The sequence below is a fragment of the Eptatretus burgeri genome, chromosome 3 (genome assembly GCF_056783735.1).
Source record: "Eptatretus burgeri isolate ZD-2024b chromosome 3, Ebu_testis_v1, whole genome shotgun sequence".
In the NCBI taxonomy this organism is placed as follows: Eukaryota; Metazoa; Chordata; class Myxini; order Myxiniformes; family Myxinidae; genus Eptatretus; species Eptatretus burgeri.
The window spans coordinates 39,718,605-39,741,561 of NC_140963.1; the positions used below are offsets into that span (position 1 = coordinate 39,718,605).

Consider the following 22,957-nt stretch of genomic DNA (forward strand, 5'->3'; position numbering starts at 1 on the left):
AAGAAGGGGATGTGGGTGACGGTATTTTAAGCAGAAGTTTCAGGCTGCCAAAGTGCTTGCTCCCAGGAAAGTGTTTTCGAAAGCTCTGGACACCAAAATCCAAATCTTTGGATCTTCTTTTCTTATTATGTTTTTTTTTTTCTTCTTCTTCTTCTGACAACACAGTTTGCGTCATGATCCTGCACTATCCTTGAGCAATTGATGTTTGGTTTCTTTCAAGGTTCACTTGTGGTGTTTTGCCATTTGCTTCTTTCTCTTCCTCAGGTTGCAGCACTCAAGGAGAAACTATCCTCATACAAAGTTGAGAGGGAAATGGAACCCATTCAGCCTTCCGTCACTAATGAGCCCTGTAGTGCACAGACTTTGCAGTAAGCGATCGAGTGATAGTGTGGGAAAATGGCAGGCGGGATGGGGAATGGGGGCAACGGCTGACTTGTTCACGTTTAAAAAAAAAAAACAATTATAAATTTTTAATTGCTATGTGGTAATTGTTCTCCCCCACCCCTTTTATTTTCTTCATGTCGGTATCATTTGTGATTAACGGACTGAAAACGGTGTCCGTTTGTTTGAGAATGGAACTTGTTTTATTATTTTATATGCTGGGCCACCCAAGGTTTGATGCGAACTCAAGCCAGCTGGTGTGTGGCCATTTTTCCACGGGGTTCAACAGATAGCAGTAATTTATCCCCTACAAGTGAGCAGGTGTTTTTGCCGTTTATTTATTTATCTTTTGGAAACCCTAATCGAAATGTAAGGTCAACAACATAATTAAGGTTGTCAGTCTGTCCTGAAGTTGGAGTCTTGACAACATCAGGGTAAGCGAGGTTTCACATGAGAATATTTTTTTCGCCGTTTATTTTTTAGATTGTCGTTTTGTTGACTTCTTGAAGCAAGGGGTGGGAGGGGGTATCGGGGTTATCACATTTACCTCTTTCTCCCTTCATAGAAGCAAGACTCCAGTGATGTATACCTAAACTGTACCATATTAAGATCATTGCTTTGAGATCTTGCTCACAGGCTTATTCGTATTTATTTATTTATTTATTTATTTATTTATTTATTTCCATCCTCCTTTCATCTGGACATGACTTGTTCACGTTAGGCAAATGCATGTGCAATCGCGAAGGACTCGCCTCTATGTAGTTTTACATTGCCCCGCCGTTGGTGTGTGGGATTTAAATAAGAGCCTTTTCTGGATTTGTTTGGACATTTTGGATTGCCACTGCACCGCAAGCCGCAATAATCACACATTCGTATTCTAAGATGTGTGTTCTCAGGCCTGCCTTCTGTTTTCCAATACACATTCTTCATCTGGCACCATTACCGGCATTATGAGCACAGATTATTTATTTATTTTGCTTTATTTTTGGATTCTGCTTATTCGGGGAGTGGATGAGACTTTTTTTTTTAATTTGTTTGTTTTCGGAGGCAACAGGGAGCCAATTTCTGCATTTTCTCACTGATGATGGTGTGTGTGTGTGTGTGTGTGTGTGTGTGTGTGTGTGTGTGTGTGTGTGTGTGTGTGTGTGTGTGTGTGTGTGTGTGTGTGTGTGTGTGTGTGTGTGTGTGTGTGTGTGTGTGTGTGTGTGTGTGTGTGTGTGTGTGTGTGTGTGTGTGTGTGTGTGTGTGTGTGCGCGCGCGTGTAGGGAGATGCATGGTGGTGTAGAGGTGGTCTATTCTTAAAGTTGCTATGTTAACTCCTTGGATGACTCGTATGGTACTTGCTGTTATTTTATAAAAACATTATTTGGTTAGTTTCATCATTTTGTTCACGTTCTCGTCGTCGGCATGATTTTGTCAAATGTAAACGATTTGTTAGTTGGCTTCCATGTTGCATCACCTGCCACCAAACTTTCTTTGTAGGCTGCAGAAGACCATGCAGAACCTGTTTAAGCAGCGCTGCAGTCTGCATCGAGACCGTTTACATGCTCAGACCCGGCTGAAGGAGATGGAGCTACGTGCGTACCTGAGAGAGCGGGACCAAGAGAGGATCCGAATTTTCTGCTCCGAGGAGAGCCTTGATAAGGTGACATTTGGTTTCTGTTCAAAATGACATTTTCACCTTTAATTTTCTGGATCAAAGCAGATGCTGTGAAAGACTCGGAAAGTGCGAAGCTTTTGCCGATTAGCAGGTTCTTGTTTGCTTTAGTTTCTTTTTTGCGACTTGCCCGACAATTGGTTGTCATATTCTCGATTGAATCGTTCTCTCGAGACGTCAAGGTAATCAATTTATTAACTTTGTGTCATTTTGATCTATTCTTACCGGTGGAATTCAACCGCTTTGCTTCCATTAATGAGGCACAAACGTGAGTTGACGTCCTGATTGGAAGAGTGTAAGCTTGCCCATTTGGGATGCAACCCGACGTTAAACTCCTGGGTTCGTGCATCTCAAATTTCACAGTCTCTCAAATGTATGTGAAGCTGGGTGTCTCATCTGCTGGCATTACTGGGACATGAAATGTACCGTATTTTCACGCAAATAACCTGCGGGTTATACGTTATTAATACAAAAAAGTTCCAAAAATTCCAACTGTGGGCTATAATCGCGTGTGGGTTATACGGTACCATATTTTACCATTTGGCTCGTGATATAACCGCAAGTGGTAAAGTTTCCGTAAATTATCAAGGAGATACAAAGAGGCAGTTTTCATTATTTTTTTTACATGCTTAATTGTAACATCTATAATTGCAGTTCTTTCATATATTTTATATCTACATGTATATCTAACACCAAAGCTACCATATTCAAGGTACCGGTAAATCGTCTTTCATAAAACCCACATAGTCCACGTAACGCATGTGGGTTGTGATGGTGGGGGGAGGGGGGGATGTCCAAGTGTTAAGGAGTGCTGCAGGGGGAGGGGGAGGTGTCTCCAGTGCTGTTCCATAATGCAAAATCGATCAATGACCACTTTGTTCCAGGTGCCTTTTATTTAAAGATTTGGTCTTGGCTCACCTTTTGTGAAAACATTGCAATTTTTAAGTGGCGAAGCTGCTTCAGTATTTGGCTATGACCTTTCGTCTGTCTGTCTGTCTGTCCGTCCATCCATCCATAAAAAATGAAGAACAACCTTTCTATCTTGCTGCGTTTAATTCTAAAGAGTCATTCTAAAGGGTTCTCATGGGTTTGAAAAGGGTAATCCTAAAGGTTTCAAAATGGTGCTTCAAAAGAGTAATTCTAATGGGGTTCGTTCGTTTCTAAGCTTTTCCCATTTCATATTAAAAATGCCAAACTGAACCGCTTCCTTCGCACACAGGTGAGATTTTTAAATTTTACTTTATTTGTCGAGGCTAGTGTGTCATAACAGTTGTACTTTGTTCATGATTTAATCAATCGCACCTCTTGCACTTACTCTGAATTGGAGTGTGGTCGGGGGGTGGTGGGGACGGGGTGATTTTATTTCTACATTATTATCGCGCGATTTTGGCATCACGGGTCGATCTACATGTGCTTCGGAATCCTTGTTCATTGTACGAATTATCAATTTGGTCACCTGCATGCTGCAGTTTAACAATCCTCCTTTCCAGTTGGGAAATCACATTCCAGTTAACAACTCATTGCATATTTAAACTCCTGAGGTCAATGGTTAATAGCCAATCCCCGATCATTGATCACCCTGAGTCTTTGGCTTCTTTAATCCTAGCCATGGCTTTTGCCTTTTTTCCCATCAATCTGCCTACTAGTTGTCAATGCCTGCCTGGCTGGAGCCCCGTGACGTCTCACCATGCTTCTCCTGGGACTTGGCTGACGCACGTTGTTACTTTCGCTCTCCCCATTATTTATTTCCCTGCTATTCTTTTTCTCCTCTTTGTCTCTTTTCTTGTTTATGCCATAAAACTTCCCACCTTTGAGGATCCATTTTTATGCGTATCTACTCTATGTTCCATGGACTTCTTCCTCCTCGTTACCTCTCAGACTCCATCTCAATCGACTACATTATGTTAATGTCGTGATCTTTGCTCCTTATTACCCCGGCAGCTCTTCTTTGTTGATCTCCTTTATTTACTTTTTCACTTTGTATCTATCCAAAATCCTTTCCCTCCCTTTCTTATCTTTCGTTTCACTTTTAAATCGTAAAAATGAATTTACATTATTAGTTTAAGCCGAAATTTTTACTGTGTTGAAGGCAACTTTTGAGTAGGGGTTCTGGTGCTGCAGTTCAGGCAAGGTTTACCATTTCAGAGGAATCCTGAGGGAGGATGTTCATCCAACTATTTGGTGTTAACCTGTAGTTATTAACGATGCCGCATAGGTTTTTGGCCAGAAGCCGTGCTGACTATTTGATTTGTACTTCCTTGTGTGTCGAATAGCTAACTCTGAGCTCTCGATTAGTTTTTTATTTTTATTTTTTTATTTTTTATTCCATATGAGACACCAGGAGTTTATAACATGTACGACAAGGAAATTGGTTGCGTGGATGGACTAGTTTTGTGCATGGACATGCAAAAAGAGGAATAATACGAAAACGAGGAACAGAATCGGAAATGATCAGCATGTCAAATAGTGGGGCAACTTAGCATAACAATTGTGCATTTTGTGAGGAAAGCACCAAATTTGGCACACTAGTAGCCTATCATATTATGAACAGATTTGGATATTGGGCCATCTCAAAATTTTTGATGGCAGTGGAAAATGGCTGCCACAGCCATCAGCGGCTGAATTTGAGATGGCCCAATATCCAAATCTGTTCATAATATGTTTAGCTACTAGTATGCCAAATTTAGTGCTTTCCTCACAAAATGCACAATTGTTCTGCTATATTTAGCTAAGTTGCCCCACTAAAAGAGATCTTGGATGTGCGTGTCAGCGCATGATGTAATGAGAACAGCACTCGGGAGAGCGCATACCTCCACCAGGCTGAACAGCTTACGTTTTTATCCCACTGATAGGCCGGATCTGCATCTGGACCTGAACCAAAATCTCATTGGCTTGTCCTTGTCACCGACCAAACTCATCCACTAAGGTTTGTCATCGGTCCACAACCTTTTGAATATCATGCGACATATCGTTTTTGGCACCATCTCTCAATGGTGATGAATCACTTTAAAATTCTCAGCTCCGAATCTTCATCAAAATCGAATCAATTTGTCCTTGTCATTCCCCCAACCTTTCTGCCAAATTTTGTCCGAATTTGAGCACAACTTTTTGAGATATCCTGCTCACAGACAGGCAAACTGGTGAAAACATTACCACTGCTCTAGTGAAGGTGGATGAAGGTTATAATGGCCGTCGCTTTTGAAAGACTTGAATAAGGAGGACGAGACTGACTCATTGAGAGAAACATGTAATCGAGAGAATATGGGGAGAAATTGATGCAGGTGGACAACCACCACAAACCACCTCCATGATGACTCTCATCAAATACTACATGTGATGAACAGTTGTTATTTTATTTATTTATTTATTTTATTAGCATAACATTTAACCCTCACCCCTCCCCCACTCCCCCCCCCCTCTCTCTCCTGTCTCTAAACGTGTTTAACATTGCTGTACCTAATCTTTCTGTTAGCTTTTGTTCTGTTTCCACAGGGATTGTATCTTTTGATGATGATCGTGACGGTCAAGATTGCCTGAATAGATTAGCTGCCTCACGATTAAGCGAAAATTGCAGAATTTCATCAGGTTTAAGAGGGATGGCAACTGGAACTTGCACCTGAAAGCGTTTGTTGCATTGCTGCCATGACTCACCATCCATGAGCATACAAACTATGCCAGGTGGGGGACTGTCTATCCTGCTGGTATTAAAGGGCTCGGGAGGACAGTGCCGTCGGTGAATGCCGAGTTTGCTGCAGGGAACTTTATTGCAAAGAGAATCAAAAGATTCCTCGACAGTTTCTGCTGATCTAGCAATGGAATTCATGAACAAAACATGCAATTGTGGATTCGAACCGTCTGCGCCACCAGAAATGGCTTGGGCAAAGACAAGTTTGGCATTGCAAGGTTGGAGCAATTACGGCGTCTCTCTGACCTGTAAGATACTGGGAGCATATTTCCACTGTGATGGTCTCACCTCCAGGGTGAGTTGCAAAAATCATGATTTGAGATGCTCATGACTCAGTTAATAGATTTTATATGTTCTGGAATTCCAAATCATTGGCTCCTATTGAAATATAAATATAAAATGAAGAACCAGAGAAGAGCAGTATACCTGTCCCCTATTTGCTTGGAAAGCCTCATGAATTACTTGAAGTTGGGCGATTACCTTGATGAAATTGTACAGTCTGTGACATGAAATTTTTCAGGACACAATTGTTGTCATGATTGATCACTACTTTGGAGTGGAATCTGTACAGGCTGTTGCACGATCCAAGCGAGTGTGCAAGATATAGGTCATTGATTGTCCCTATGTCTTACTTCAACAGGTTTTGAGCCAGTTCTTTGCCTTGGAGGAGACCATTACCCCTTTTTGCCAAGTTCCACTCCAAAGTACTCTTGACCAGGGGTAAGAAGCTACTGTACATCACTGGTACGAGTTGGCTTCGCTGATCCTACAGATGCACAATCAACCAGGAGAGACATGTTACCATTGGTGGAAAGCGTGAGGCTTACATGAGCCTGGTACTGCATGCGTAAAGAGTCAACAGTCATGCTCGTCATCTCTTGAAACGGATCTCGTGCTTCTGCTGATGCACTTTGTCCCACAAAGTGGCTGAAACATGAGATGAACTTTCCAATGGCATTGAAACTTGGCCATTCCAGGACATACTATGGACATAAAAGGACATGCATTTTTTTTCCTTGCTCTTCCATGAGCCTTGCTCCTTAAAACATAAAAAACCAAGTTTCTATCCCGTATGTGCCGTAAACGAGTGACTTGCAGAACTTGCAAAGGACAACCTCCTCGGTCTTATCCTTCAATGGCCATGAGAATAAGTCATGCTGGAAATCTTTTTCAGAAATGATCCTTCCTTGCCAATATAATTGGTTGTGATGGTGTTCTCATCAAAGCCGAGAGGTTTGTGTGTCACTTGTGAGCCACTCCTGTGGCACAAACTATAGACCTTGATTGGCTCCATTTTTTGGGGGTTTTTTTTGTCAAGGCCGAGAAGGATTTTGAGATGTCGTTGAACTTCCCATCACATCTGTCAAGTACTCGGCAAAAATATCGCTGTCGGCAACGAGCTGATAAACACCACTTCTCCTGCCGACGCCTCTGCCTAAAAGAAAAATAAATAATTGCTTTCCTCCAAATGTATGGACAAAATTGCCCTTTGTTCCAGATAGCTATCTAGAACTTGTGACCTGTGGTTGCGAATGGAATTGCAGCACAGTGCAATGCACCTGCTTCGGGAATGACTTTGAGTGCACCATTCTCTGCGACTGCGATGCGACTAACTGCTGCAACCCAGACGGCGAACAGACTTCAATACTGTATCCAAAGACAAAATCCACCCACATTGCAGGGTAATGAAAGAGGCGCATGGAAAGCTACATGAGTGCTTTGCGAAGCTTTGGAACAACAACTCTTCTTTAAAGGCCACCATTATCCCATGTTTCTTGTGGGGCCGGCCAGGGGAAGCTTGGCTTGAGTCTTCACGAACCGGTTGGCCAGGCCTGACGTTCGACTCGTCAGGCAGTAATTTGGAATTTGGCCATGGTGCCAACGATAGCTCGCCTTCTCTTCGCAAGGGACACCATGGGATTTTTAACGTCCACCAACGAATGCTAGCAGACGGGACGCCGGTTTAACGCCCATCAGAGGGACGGCACACACATTGATATGAATTGCCCTGCCTGTGAAACACCGGGCTGACAGTTTATAGCTGGGTCAGGAATCAACCCTAGGCTGGACAGCTTCGAGTCGTGTGCCTACCTCTCTGCGATCCTGTCAGCCCACAGCTTTGGAACAACAACAACAACAACAACAACAACAACAACAACAACAACAACAACAACTTGTATAACTACATTTTGAGAAGATTCTCATTATGTACTCATGCTAAAAATTATTGAACATAATATAAACTTAACGGATGAAATCATGCTGAACTTGTATACGTCTCGGTGAGAGAAAAGTTGATTTTTGTGAAAGATGTGTAGGCGCCAGTGTTTATGAAATTCACAACGGCTCTGTATTCCGTTGGGAACGATTGCTAAATCCGTCAGCGAGGCGGATTGTGCAAGACCGTGATCAGATGACAGAAAGCCGAGAACCTCTTTGTGATCTTTTTTGCCAATCATGTGCTGACTTGTGACTGAGGCTGCATAATTTCCGACTGCCTCGTCTCGTCAACTTTGACTTGATTCTGCTCAAGAAATATAGAGTATATTGGTCTTGATGAAGTGCAGTTGTTGCAATATATATATATATATATATATATATATATATATATATATATATATATATATATATATATATATATATATATATATATATATATGTGTGTATATTCTCTATGTACTTTAATCATGACCTTTAATTGGTATTAAACATTCAGACTTGCTTAAATATTTGAAAATTAATGTTTTGTGCTGTTTTTATTTTATTTTATGTGTAGGCTACAGGAAAACTGGAACGCTGTATTGCAGCTGGTCGCACCCGTTGTGACTATCTAGAAGAGCAGCAGCGACATGCCGAGGACCGACTCGCGAAGGAGGACGCCAGGCTGCAGCGTTTACAGACCGATATTGCCATGTCGAAGGTGAGACCCAGGCCCAGTTATTGTTCAGGAATTGAAATGTTTCATGACTTTTGGCCTGTGTAATCTACTGATGCCTGGGTATTTGGCGATGGTGGCATCCTTGCTGATTACTCGCTTCATGATGTGGCCTGCAGGTGCTATGGTCCAATTTGACTCAAGGGCTTGTCGAAGAGGAAAACGCTTTTTTAAAAGGTCACCTCAACCACTCGATGCAACTGGTTGCATTATTGGAGCAGGACAAAGAACATACAGAGAGGTGAGGCCTGCAATATTTTCCTTTTAAACTGTGGAGTTTAGCCATGAGGACTTGAGTTCCAGCACTTCAATCTGGCACCCTGAGTTCTGTGTCCACTGTTTGGACAATGTGCAGAATTGTCAAAATGAGTGTTGGAGTCGAGCTATTACTTGTGCTTGTAATAATTAAGTTATTTATTTTTTATACTCGTGGAATTGACATTTTGTTGACATGTCTTTTGGGTTGGGGAGGGGATGGGCAATTTTGTTTGACATCACAAACTTTATCTTGTATAGCTTACAAATAAAGCTGAGTTAGTATCTGCAGGTCATATGTGCCACCCATTCTGCAGGCTCTGCCTTCCTCTCTCTCTCTCCCCAAGCGTCACAAGCACCACCTATTGGCAAGGCCATACCTTTCCCTCCAGTCGCCCAGAAATCGCAGCCAACTTTTTCCCTCCGCATAGCTCTGAGGGTTCGCCCGACTTTTCAAGGCTTATGAACAAACTGATAGATGTGTAATTCACAAATTACGTGAAGTGAAATCAAACATTAGAGGAAATCGTCTTGGTAGCGTGAAATGCATCCGTAATTAGTCATGAGGCCGCGGGGAATTCCAGAGATATATGTTGTATACACATGCATTTTAAGTTGTACGTCCACATCCACTTTCATACACTCAACATCACCTCTGAGTTTATGTCCATTTTCAAAATGAAAACAATCTGTTCAAAGCTGAACAAAGCACGTTTTCATTACGAAAATACTCATGATTAATATTTAACGTCATTGATTCAAACAAACTGTCCTTTTTGTTAGTATTTTGTTTGTGCTGCATACTCTCGAGATGTCCTGGCTGTATTCAGTTACCAAGCCAGCCGTTCCTTAATGGTTTCTCATGGAGTGCTTGCTTGAGTGCTCTACAAGAAAGTTGGCAACTGAACACACCCCAGATTCATTACATGATGACAAGGATAAACATCTATATTCTATACCATGACTTATTTCGGCCGTATCGATGAATTTGTCCCTCAAGGGTGCTCATTTCGACATGACGCATGCAAGTTAGAGGTTGGTCGGAATCGAAAGTGGGTTTTATTTAAATTTCTTTTTCCCAAATGTGTTAAAAACCCTGTGACAGTTCCTATGTGGGCAGGGAAGGGGTGGTGTAGGGGAAGGGAGGGGTGGGAGGAGATGGGAGGAGGGAAAGTGATGGGGGGGGAGTGATAATCTGAAGGGAGGAGTGGGGTTGGACGAGGGAGTGGAAGGGATGGGTGGAAGGAGCGGAGGGACCCGGCATTTTCCGGCAAAGTAGGTACCCCTGCTCGTCTTTTACGTGTGTGTGCGTATGTGTGTCCGTCCTCCATTACTCCAAAACCATAAAACCAATCAGATTGAAACTTTGCACGCATACTAATAAAACTCCAAGGAAGAGCAGGAGTGAAAATTGGATGTTTGGGTTAATTAAAACACCCCTTTTGAAGATAATTAATGGCCTTATTTAATTATACCCTTCATCAGGCGATCTTCGGCCACCTCGCGGTCTGGGGTCTAAAGGTGTTTCCTGGGTAACCTCGCTGGGGTCTGAAGCCGTCAAGTTTTTTTTTTTTTTTTTTTTTTTTTGGGCATGTTCAACTTTACCTTGACTTGGAACAACCTGTTCGTCATAGCTATGAATCGCTGGGAACATTGCAATGTTTATGAACACCACGAGACGTCAGCGTTTGTTGTTTTCTTTCATTTCTGCACGTGCGATCGCCGCGAGTATCTCTTAAGCAAAGAAGAATTGCAAAATTTAAGCTCCAGAATCGAACTTGCAAGCAGTTCTGACTCTGGGAAAAGTGTTCATTTGTCCAATGCAGACATGTGTAGCATTTCGGGTCTCTCCGGGAGGTGTATGCTTAATATGACAGTTCGGTGATTGCCAATTGCGTGCCAAAGGAGCCGTTTCATGTCGACCGTTTCGTTGGGGGTGTTTCCTTGAACCCTCAAGCCACTTGGCCAGTGATCTCCAAACTGCTTGGTTGTTTGATTTGGGAAAAAAAGTACGTGTGCTTTCAATCTCACATCGATTGGACGTACGTTTCCACCTGCGTTGGGTCCTGCGGAACTGTGCAGTGGATTCTTCGGGAGGTGTCTCATCCACTGAAAATGTGCAATTTTACTTTTGCAGGACGTTGCTTTGTTTAACCTTTTTGTGCGATCTATTGTTATCCACCTCTCACTTTGACATCGATACTTATTTTAAAAAAACAATAATGTCCATCCGACCAGGTGTTCGCCATGTTTGTTCTAGCTGTGAAGGCATAGAGTAGAGATCCACATTTTGTGTTCTGTGGCATATATATATATATATATATATATATATATATATATATATATATATATATATATATATATATATATATATATATATATATATATATATATATATATATATATATATATATATATATATATATATATATATATATATTGTATGACTCCAATGGCACTTGGCACTGTTGTGTTATTGGTAATTGGTAGTTTGTTATTATATCCATATAGCGGTCCCAGAAAGTGGAATGGAGTCCTCCCAGGTGTGTGTGTGTGTGTGTGTGTGTGTGTGTGTGTGTGTGTGTGTGTGTGTGTGTGTGTGTGTGTGTGTGTGTGTGTGTGTGTGTGTTGGTATCTTCATATGCGAGTTTCAGAATGTGGAATGGTGTCCTCCCAGGGTGGGCTCAAAGTGTCCACCTTCATTTCAGTAAGGGGTCACGATTCATGGATCAAGCTGTGAAGTTTTCTGTTCTCAAAGTTTTGTGCCGAGGGTTCCCTTCAGGATCGTCGCTGAGCCCCGGACAGCTTCCAACTGCAGTTCATTTGTAATAATATTCCCAGAGATGCTTTTTAATACCTCTGTGAGGTTCTTTGTCATCATTGCCAAAGCTTCAACGATCACTGGTTCAACTTTAGCATTCTTCAGCTTCCAGGATATTTTCACTTCATTCTTGAGGTCTTGGTATTTGGTCATTTTCTTGATGTCTGCATTGTTTCGGCCAAAATCACTGGTATTAACATCTCACTAATCAATGCCGCCTTCTCTCTTTTTTTTTGTCCCTAAGTATGATAGGCCATGGGCCAGATATGGCCATAGTGCACCCCCCCCCCCCACCTCCCAGCAAACCTCTGTTTTTTTCTGAATCCCTTGGATATACTGAACACGAATATGAATGTTAACATTGAAAATTTTTGGATGCACCATATCTGTCTGGCCCATGGCCTATGATATCTGGTCGCAACTCTTTGTTTTCGATGTTCACGCTCAATGGCATCATGAGGTTGTATGTGAGCGGTACTTCCATGTTTTCAGTCCATGCTTTTGGTTAATGTTCCCACAAATTTCTGTAACTGGGATATGAAAGTTTTTGCAGATGTGCTTGCGGATTACTTTACAAACTCTGTTGTGTCGTGTGTACAGATGTTCTGTCGTATTTTTTTGTTGCTTTTTCGTGTTTGGTTCTTAAGCGCCACATATCGTTCTCTTTGCTAACCCCACCTCCACCCCTCAACCTGTCTTTTTTTTCTGCCTTTCCACCACCCTTCTCACTCTCTGTCCCTCCTCGCCCCCCCCCTTTCCTAATAAAATGCAGCACTCTCCTGCCACACCTCTGTCACTCTCTCACTGTCTCTGCCAGTGTGTGTGTGTGTGTGTGTGTATGTGTGTGTGTGTGTGTGTGTGTGTGTGTGTGTGTGTGTGTGTGTGTGTGTGTGTGTGTGTGTGTGTGTGTGTGTGTGTGTATATGTGTCTGTCTGTCTGTCTGTCTGTCTGTCTGTCTGTCTGTGTGTGGTGTGCGTGTCTCTCAGTGAATAGCAACGTTTGGTGAGGTGTCGTGCATGCAGCTGTTCTGACATGAGATTTTTTTATTTACTATTATTTGTGTTCCATCAATGAGCATGACATATCACTATCTTTGCTAACACCATCTCCACCCCCCAACTATCTTTTTTTTTCTCCCCCCCCCTCTCTGTGTGTCACCCTCCTCGCTCCCTCCAAATGAAATGCAGCACTCTTCTCCCACAGCTGTCTCCCTCTCTCCCTCTCTCACCCTCCCTCCCGCAGTGTATAGCAATGTTTCGTGAGGCATTGCCCTACCCACCTCCACCCTCTTTCCTCGCTCTTCTCCCCTTCCTAGCTTCCCCTTCTTCACCCACTCTTTGCTTCCTCTCCCTCCTCTCCCCGCTCCACCCTTCCCTCCGTCCCCTCTCTCTTTCTCCACCCCCCTCCCCTTCACATCCCCAACAGCGAAGCCACGGGTTGTATTTGCTAATTCTAAATAAAGCATAAAAGTATCAGGTAATCAAATGCACAAAGCTTGTTGCTCTCGCATCACAGGCAGGTCAGTGGCCTATGTTTTATTTATTTATTTTTGGGGTGCTGTTTTTCAAACGGCTTCTTCTCTGGTCAAGCCCCCTGTGTGCTCTTCGCCTTCGGACCCTCCGCAGCTCCTCCAGGACACTAGTTTTTCCAGTAACCCCTTCCTGATTAACTTCCAATATCCAGCCTTATCGCTCACCACAACTTGTTTGTTCCTTTTTATGTCGTTTATGGAATCACCTTCCATTTATGGAGCATGTTCAATTACACTTGCCTCCTGGGCTTTAAAAGCATGCAGTGCACTGGCCATCTCATGCACTGCCAACTTGAAGTCCCATCCTTACCTGTGATCCTTCTTACCATAAGCCTGGTGTTGGCTTAATGGTTAAGGTGGCTGGCTTAAGATCAAAGGGTCTTGAGTTTGAGCCCCTTTTTAACCGTTGAATGAATACCAGGTGGGGTTGACTCAACCTGTCATCCTTCCGAGGTCAGCAAAATGAGTGCAGGCTTCCTGGTATCCTGTGTCAGAGTGGTGACCCGTCCAGGATTGTACCCAACAGCCAAGGAGACTGCTTAGGCGGCACCAATGCTCTGCTTAAAGTGTGGTCCCAATGGAATGGAATATGTGTATGTGTATGTATGTGGAAATATATATATATATATATATATATATATATATATATATATATATATATATATATATATATATATATATATATATATATATATATATTATGTGATGCCACCTTTAACTGTCTGCAAACATCTTTTCTTTGAGACTATGGTTTGTCATTGAATCTCATGCGAATTTTTTGCTTTTTGAAAAGCACCTGTACCCTTTTGCTTGCGGAAACAACACTATCCCCTTTGATCATTTGCATGGCTTGGAAGGAATTTTAGTCGAGAACTTGAATAGCTTTGAGGTGGGAGTGCTTGTGAAGCAGGCACCCACTTATTGAGAGGTACCTTTGGGTTGTGGACCTTTGCAAAGACCAGTTATCCGTTGCAGAATCCTACTGCTGATCTTGGCGTTCCACAGCTGTTTGGCAAAACGATCTGGCCAGAGTTTTATCTGTTTACGGCTTTTCTTCCGTCGGCAGATATGATTCAAGGTGTTGCAAGGCCACATTGTCTGATAGCAGAGATGCCAAAATGGCATTATAGTTGTTGGGCTCTAACTACCTGTGGGTTTGGCAAATTTCTTATCACGAGCTACGAAGGCATGCAAAGTCAGGCAGGTGATATCACAGAATGAAGACCGTTTTTTATTTTTATTTATTTATTTTTTACAAGAACAATGTTTTAGCCTTTCAGAGGGAGCTGCTGGAGATTTGATAGCCTCACATCTACTTTCAGATTCTCCTTTGGCAGGTATTTTGACTGCATGACACCATCGGATCGAGAGATGAGCACTGCCTTGGTGAGGGAGATTATTGAGATTGTATTTTGCAACTTGTCATGAAAATATTGTAATTATTATTGCTGTGTGTCTGTTGACAACTTTGGGGAGTGACAGATCACTCAATCCCAATGAGCAATGGGCTGAACATAATCATTATTGAGACAACTGTAATGCCTTAAACCAAATATTCCTAGATCAGTGCATTTCAATCTCTCACCCACAAACCTCCGAATGACAGTCTTGAGGGTGAACAACTGATTTCGATTTTGTCATGGTAATCCCAGTTGTGTCGTTGGATTTCCCTCTTGTCTGCATAGATTGAGTCTCCTGTTCAAAATGATTAGTAAACAGATATTGTTTGATGATTGATCGTGCTCACAAAAACGGTGAGCAAGTGTGTTATGATGCACTTTCAAGACCTTTTTTGCAAAGCTACACAATTATCCGAAACATTGACGAAATAAATTGCACAGACACGCTGACATGTCGTTGAAGTATACAAAGAACAATGAGGGATGCAACACATTAGTTTGTGACACCAACGCGAAGGAAATGACACCACGATGGGTGACACATTGGTCGCCCTCAAGGAAGAAAGGATGTTGGAGAGTTAGGAATGTAATTTTGATTTTGAACAATTGAAGGGGGAGAGGGAGGGATCAATGATTCATTGATTGATTGATGTCAAGATAAAATTTGATCCCTCCAATTTTCTTTTCTTCCACTGACAAAATTGCCAGAGGCATTCTGTTTTTGGGTTGTCCGTACGTCCTTGCTAATTTTCTCTGTTTTCTCTGCAACTCAACTGCTTATCCGATTGACACAGTTTTTCACCATAGGTGCGACTACTCATGTAGAATGTTGTCATGATTATGACGTCGAAAGTCACTTGGCGTGGCAGCCATGTTGGAAAAATGAGAAACCTTGGGCCTCTGTATTTCTGAAACCGTTACATGGAAAAAAATTGAAACTTGGCACATGTGAAGTATACCCCATGGTAAATGATTGTGCTTTTTTTATGTCATAGGTGGCTTCGTTATTACTTCATAATTGCATATGTGTAATGCTTTATCTGATCAGTATGAAATTGTTTAAGGGTCATGTCGAGCTAAATTGTTTGGGTGAAAAAAAAATTAATGACATCATCGGTCACGTGGTTCGCAGCCAATTTATTATTATTATTTTTTTTTAAATATAAAAGCCTCAAAAATATTCTCTAAAACTATTGAACAGATAGAGGTGAAACTTTACAGGTATGATCACATATCCATGAGGAACAAAAAGTTCTCCATCTATGACATCATAGATCACATGGTTTGGCAGCTTTTTTTTTTGAAGAATAAACCTTTAAAAATCCCTTTCTCCAGACAGCTTGAACGATCGAGGGGAAACTTCACCCACATGTTCCCCAAGCCTTGGGGATATGATGATGTTCACAAATATAATTAATTGGTTACATGGTCTGACAGCTATGTTGGATTGAACAAAAATCTTTTAAAAATTCCTTCTCTTGAACAGTTTCATCAATCGACATGAAACTTCAAAATTATGATCTGGTTGTCATGGTGAATATATGCTTTAAATTTCAGCCGAGTCAGATGCACGGTCTGGCAGCCAGAATTATTTAATATTTTGAATCTGGGTTCAGGGATTTAAATCAAACTTGGTACAAGTTTGTATAATGATGTAATAATGTTGGTGCAGGTATATCTCGTGACGTCGAAGAGTATCCTTCTGTTTTTTTTTTTTTTTTTTCTGTGCTCCACAACATTCATCAGATGCAGAGGTTGTTAAGATGTGTGTACATCTAAACAGCCATACAAAGGATTACAGGGGTTTTGTTTTGGGGAGAGATTTCCTTTTGAGAAAGAGATGGACATTCTTATGATGAGTGATAACCTTTTTTTATTTTTTTTTATTTTGCACGATTTTGTTCTTTATTTATTTATTTATTTTATGGAGGGTTGTGAGCGTGCAAGTTTTGGGAATGAGAAACAACATGCAACCAATAGGAGAAGCTGCCTCCACGGCTCACGGGTGGAATTGCTTTCATGTGTGCGCTCAGCCAGGCCGCATCAAACATTGCGCTCTCAGAAAGCTGAACCTTGTGCAAAGTGGAACAAGCTGGATCATTCGATTGCTGGACTGTTGCCTTGCTCTGCTGCTCACTTACTGGGACACTTTTTTTTTTCCCCCCCCCCTTATGAAGGGTGCATCTATAGGCTGTGTTTTGAGCACTGTTTTCTCATGTCCACCACCTTGGGATATTCTCTTTGTCCATCTGTGCTCATAATCCCATACAGTAGCTTTCTATGTTCTGATGTAAGCAGAACTCTATTATTACCCCACACTCAAAGTGAAAAGCGAGGTTAAGCCATTGGTTCACTGTGTTGGTCTGGCGGTCTGTTTTCAAGCGTCAGTTTATGATCGAGTAACTACTTGATTTCAATTTAATTTTATAATTTGTAATTTCATTTTAATTTTATATTTTGTACACTGTAAAATATGAATCGGAACATGAACCTGCAGTTTCTCAGTACTTTGGCTCTGAATTTGGCAAATTGTACGGAATCTCATCCCGAGCATGCGTGCACAGAGTAATTTTTTTTTTTTTAATTAGTCTGGCAATCATACAAAATTGACCAGAGTTGGTGTCAAAGCCACCCAATGCTCGCCTGTTTATACATTTATCGTTTTTAAAAGACTAGTCAAATAATATTTTTTTATAAAGCATTGCAGTGAAGTCTGATCCAAATAATTTTAAAGCAATATATGTATTTGTATATGGATCCCTGTGTCGCAAGAGGCGACCAGGGTTGCGTCAGGAAGGGCATCCGGTGTAAAACATGTGCCAAATCACAATGCGGATCATACGGATGATCCGCTGTGGCGACCCCTAACGGGAGCAGCCGAAAGAAGAAGAAGAAGAAGAAGAAGAAGAAGAAGAAGAAGAAGAAGAAGAAGAAGAAGATATGTATTTGTATATTGTAATCAGTAAACAATAGGTCCACACGAGGAATTCAAAACTCACAGAGGGGCGAACTTTCTCGCTGCAAAAGGTCAACAAAGGCTTTCTGAGGTAGGAAATGCCGATGGCCCGAACTGGAAGACAAACTTGAAGACTGGGTTAACACACAGAGAGTGGATGGTCGGGGTGTTTATACTGTTCAGTTTAGACTCAAAGCAAGATCGATCACTTTTTGTGGCTAATTTTCGGACGTTTTTGCGCTTGGGTTTTTTTGTGCAATATTTGAGGCTTATAAACCAGTGCGGCTTGTGTGTGCTGAAATTCCAGATTTTTTTTTTAATTTCGGGGATGCGGCTTATATAACGATGCGCTCAATGGTCCGAATTTTATGGTACTTGCCTTGCCATGAGAAATGCATGTAAAAGAAAAAGTAATATGTAGTGTTGGGAGTTAGATTGCGGACAGGAACGGATGGAAAACAGCATCCTGGTTGCCATGGCAACCACTTTAGATGACGAACGTATGTCACGACACACAGTCTCCACAGTCTGTACCTATGTACCAAATATGAAACGTGAAAGTTGAAAACTTTGGGAGTGAGAGTGCGGACAGGAACGGATGGAAAACAGCATCCTGGTTGCCATTGCAACCACTTTAGATGACGAACGTATGTCACGACACACAGTCTCCACAGTCTGTACCTATGTAACGTGAAAGTTGAAAACTTTGGGAGTTAGAGTGCGGACAGGAACAGACGGATGGACGGACGGACGGACGGACGGACGGACAGACAGACAGACGGACGACCGGTATCACATAATACGCTGGTATCACATAATATCACATAATACGTATAAAAAACAGTGTGGTAGATAAAAACATTAGAAAGGAAAAAATAACTTGCACCAAAAACTTTAACATTTTCACGCTCACGCCGACGCTGGCACTCACGCCGGGGGTATCGCTATAGCTCTCTGTTGTTCGAACAGCTGAGCTAAAAATGATTCCAAGCGGTAAACTTACTATTTTAGGGATGCCATAAAAGGATCCAAACAATAGGCCTGAACAACTAATGTGATGTGTTAAATCAGGTGGTGTAAAAGATCAACGGCAGTAAACTTTCGGGAAAAAAAAAATTCCTGCAGCTTTTCAAAACTTTTATTTTATTTCAGTTTAATTACATACTTGAACACTACAGAACACAAATCACCTTGTTGGCACTTAAAAACAATACATCATTTTAGGCCATCTCAACCAATCAAATTTGCCGAGTGCTCTCAGCATTGGGGAACATTGAGATTTCGACAAAATGGCGGCTCATAAGAAATGAGGATCATGCTCGGAGTTTAAAAGACCCTTGCCATGTCCTTTTTCTCAAGACTGCATGCGGTAAGATGTTCTATAACTTTTCTAGTTGAAGATGCTGCCATAATTCGTATCGTCAGAGCATATGACCAGTAATCTGACACTGGCATGTTAAATTGAAGATACCAGTGACATTTGATAATTGTATTTTTGCTGTGATATAGTGAGGCTGGCAGGATGATTCAGAGGTACGTACACTCGCCGATAAGCTGTCTAGCCTGGGTTTGAATCCCGACCCAGCTATAAACTGTCATCCCGGTGTTGCACAGGCAGGGTGATTGGTCAGTGTGTTCCGTCCATCAGATGGACGTTAAACTGGGCGTCCCGTCTTCCGGCATTATTTGGTGGACGTTTGATCCCATGGTGTCCTTCACAAAGGGTAGGTGAGCTATCGCTGGCACCATGGCCAAATTCCAAATTCCTGCCCTAACCTTAGTCGAACGTCAGGCCTGGCCAGCCGGTTTTTGAAAGATTGGGCCAAGCTTCCCCTGGCCAACTCACAAGAGTGTAGGAATAATTGTGGCCATTAAAGAAAAAGATTTGTGCCATTGTATTAGTAAAGTGCAAATATATGCATGAGGTGGCGGGGGGGGGGGGGGAGAGTTAATATGTATAAAACATCAGAACACTTTAGGCCTGTTACTTGAACCTAAAAAATTTAATCAATGAAGCAAAAAGGTACTTTGTTACATTTGTACATTACAAAATCCTTCCAATCTTCCAATAACAATACCATACATTTGCATTGTTTAAAAGTAAACCTTTGATCGATCCATCATCTCGTGAAATATTGTGCAAATATGGTGATGGACCGTCACAAATACTGCTTTGGATTGAGTCTTTGGGGCTTGGGCCTGCTTATGTGTGTATATGTGTGTATTGTGTATATACTAGCAGGGATACCCGTGCTCCGCACAGGAATCCCGTGGAAGACGGCGGGTCTGAAGGAGTATATGTCACAGTTAATTGTACAATTGTTGAGGCTGCCACCATGATTATTTTTTTTTCATCACCACTATAATATTATATTTTCCCCGCCATGTTTTATATGCAGAAGACTCGAGTTCAAAAATGTTAAGATTTATTGCCGCATCAGATAAAAAAAACCATAATGCCTCAACAATGTGAGGCTGGTTTCATGTCATCATTTGCGACTTAATTCATTCTCATTCTCTAACAAATTCCGTTGGTCCCATGTCAATCGGCTGAACTTGAAAAATTAACGTTACGCAATCAGGTGATGACGTCATAATTCGGAAACCAGGAAGTCGGAAGTCATTGTCTTCAATTGACTGCAGCATTATTTTTTCATTCTATTATAAATGGCGTTGGCCCCATGTCAATCGGCTGAACTTGAAAAATTAACGTAACAAAATCAGGTGATGACGTCATAATTCGGAAACCGGAAGTCGGAAGTACAATTCTTTTACATCGGGACACTCCCGGGTACATGTTCTGTCAGCATTTGAAGTTTGGTGAGGATCAGTCCAGTACTTTTCACGTGCATAGGTCACAGAGAAACACACACACAGACACACACACAGACACACTTTCAACTTTATATATATAGATGTGTGTTAATGGATGTATGTTAGATTGAAGATGTATTTTGATATACATATATTTTATGTATATTTTGATATATATATATATATATATATATATATATATATATATATATATATATATATATATATATATATATATATATATATATATATATATATATATATATATACACACACATAGGGTGTCACCATCGGGCAAAGAAGAATTTTGTCTCTCAAGGGACACTGGATACCATTGACCAGAGTCGCAGGGCCAGGCTGAATGGCAGAGCTGAGCTGTTCAGGGAGCTGAGGCGTAAAACTGTACGTGCACTGAGGGTGGACAAGGAGGCCTATGTGCGAGGAATCTGTGAGGGGGTAGAACATCACCTGTGGTCAAGTGATTCTCGTACCGCTTACAGGGGAATTCGCGCATTGCGTTCATCCAAGCCCATCCCTCGGAGCACTGCAGTTCGAGCAGAGAGTGGTAGGCTCTTGACAGAGGAGTCTGAAGTGAAGGCCCGCTGGGCCGGTTACTTTGAGCGGTTGTACCAGGCTGATCCCCCAGCTGTCGAGTTGGACGTCAAGGGTGTTACAATCCCTGTTGCTGACCCTCCAATCAACTGTGGTCCACCTTCGCTTGTGGAAACACAGGCTGCGGTGAACCGGTCGAAATGGGGGTAAAGCTCCAGGGATCTGTGGCATCCATGCCAAACTTCTCAAGGCTGGTGGAAATGCTGCACTCGTGTCGTTGCATGCAGTTTTGTGCTCTGCCTGGAACACAGGCATCATCCCAACTGACTGGAAGAGGGGCCTTGTTGTCCCTCTCTGGAAAGGGAAGGGTGATCGCCAAGACTGCAACAACTACCGAGGGGTGACGCTGCTCTCAGTGCCGGGCAAGGTCTTTGCTCGGATAATTCTTGATAGGGTTCGCCACCATCTGCTTGAGCACCAGCGTCCAGAGCAGTCAGGCTTTACACCAAATAGGTCAATGATTGACCGTATCCTTGCACTTCGGGTCATCACCAAACATAGATGAGAGTTTCGGCAGGGGCTGCTTGCAGCCTATGTTGATCTCTGTAAAGCGTTCGATTCAGTGAATCACGATGCCCTCTGGAGGATTCTCGGTCTTCGTGGGGTGCCACCAAAACGGATCGATCTGATGTCTGAAATCTACTCTGGTACTAAGAGTGCTGAGATGTGGTAGTACCATCTCTGACTTATTTCCAGTTTTTACTGGAGTTCGTCAGGGGTGTGTACTGACCCCCACACTTTTCAGCACTTGTACGGCCTGGATTCTCGGGAGGATGTCTGAGAAATCAAGCTGCGGTGCATCGTTTGCAAATGTCAAGATCTCTGACCTTGATTTCGTAGATGATGCAGTCATCTTTGCGGAGACTTTAGATATCCTTTTGGGGGCCCTCAAAGTGCTGAATGAGGAGTCGGAGCCGCTGGGATTATGGGTTTCCTGGGTCAAAACTAAGATCCAGGCTTTCAATGACATCTTGGATGCTGCTGTCCTTTCTGGGCTTGTTTGTGATGAGCATGTTGAGGTCGTGGAGAGATTCACTTCCCTTGGCAGTGATATTCATGTCTCTGCTGGCTGTGAGTCAGAGGTCAATAGACGTCTGGGTCAGGCTTGGGGAATCATGGATTCACTGGATAATGCGGTGTGGCGCTGCTGGTACCTGTGCGGGAGGACGAAAGTCCGAGTCTTCAGGTCCTTAGTGCTTCCAGTCCTGCTCTATAGATGCGAGATTTGGAGTCTGACCAAGGATCTGAGACGGAGACTTAATTCCTTTGGTACCAGGTCTCTTCGGAGACTCCTTGGCTATCGCTGGTTGGACTTTGTGTCCAACGAGCGGTTGCTGAGAGAGATTCAAATGAGATTTGTTACCTGCATAATCTGTGAGCGTCAGCTGCGGCTGTATGGACATGTGGCTCGTTTTCCTGATGCTGATCCTGCTCACCAGATTCTCTCAGCGAGGGAGTCTCCTGAGTGGAGGAGGCCAATGGGCCGACCATGTGCCTCGTGGTTGCTGAAGGTTGATCAGCATCTCGAGGAGATGTGGATGGGCCAGGCATCTGCCTGGGAGATGGCCAGACTGAGGCCCCTGGAGTACCAGCGGAAAGTGGACTCAGCGACGCGCTGCTCTGACGCATGCTCCCATTCCTGACCTGACGCATGCTCCCATACCTGACCTCCCTGACCTGGCGCATGCTCCCATACCTGACCTGACCTGATATATATTATATATATATATATATATATATATATATATATATATATATATATATATATATATATATATATATATATATATATATATATATATATATATATACAGGGTGTCCCAAAAGTCTCCATACATAGGGAAACTTAACACTTTTAGCAAAATGTAACTTTATTTACAAAATGTTCTCTACATGATTGTCCTTTCTTT

The 22,957-nt window shown here is 42.3% G+C and overlaps 1 protein-coding gene across 6 annotated transcripts in view; it reads left to right on the forward strand.

The window, feature by feature from the left end:
* LOC147029739 (kinesin-like protein KIF18A) overlaps positions 1 to 22,957 on the forward strand; it is a 171,306-nt gene that overhangs the window by 82,177 nt on the left and 66,172 nt on the right. For all 6 annotated transcript variants that reach the window (XM_085873015.1, XM_085873017.1, XM_085873018.1 and 3 more), the window contains 4 exons: positions 265 to 368; positions 1,864 to 2,026; positions 8,500 to 8,643; positions 8,778 to 8,899. In XM_085873015.1, coding sequence (XP_085729141.1) covers positions 265 to 368; positions 1,864 to 2,026; positions 8,500 to 8,643; positions 8,778 to 8,899 — 533 coding nt within the window. The remainder of the gene's footprint in view (positions 1 to 264; positions 369 to 1,863; positions 2,027 to 8,499; positions 8,644 to 8,777; positions 8,900 to 22,957) is intronic.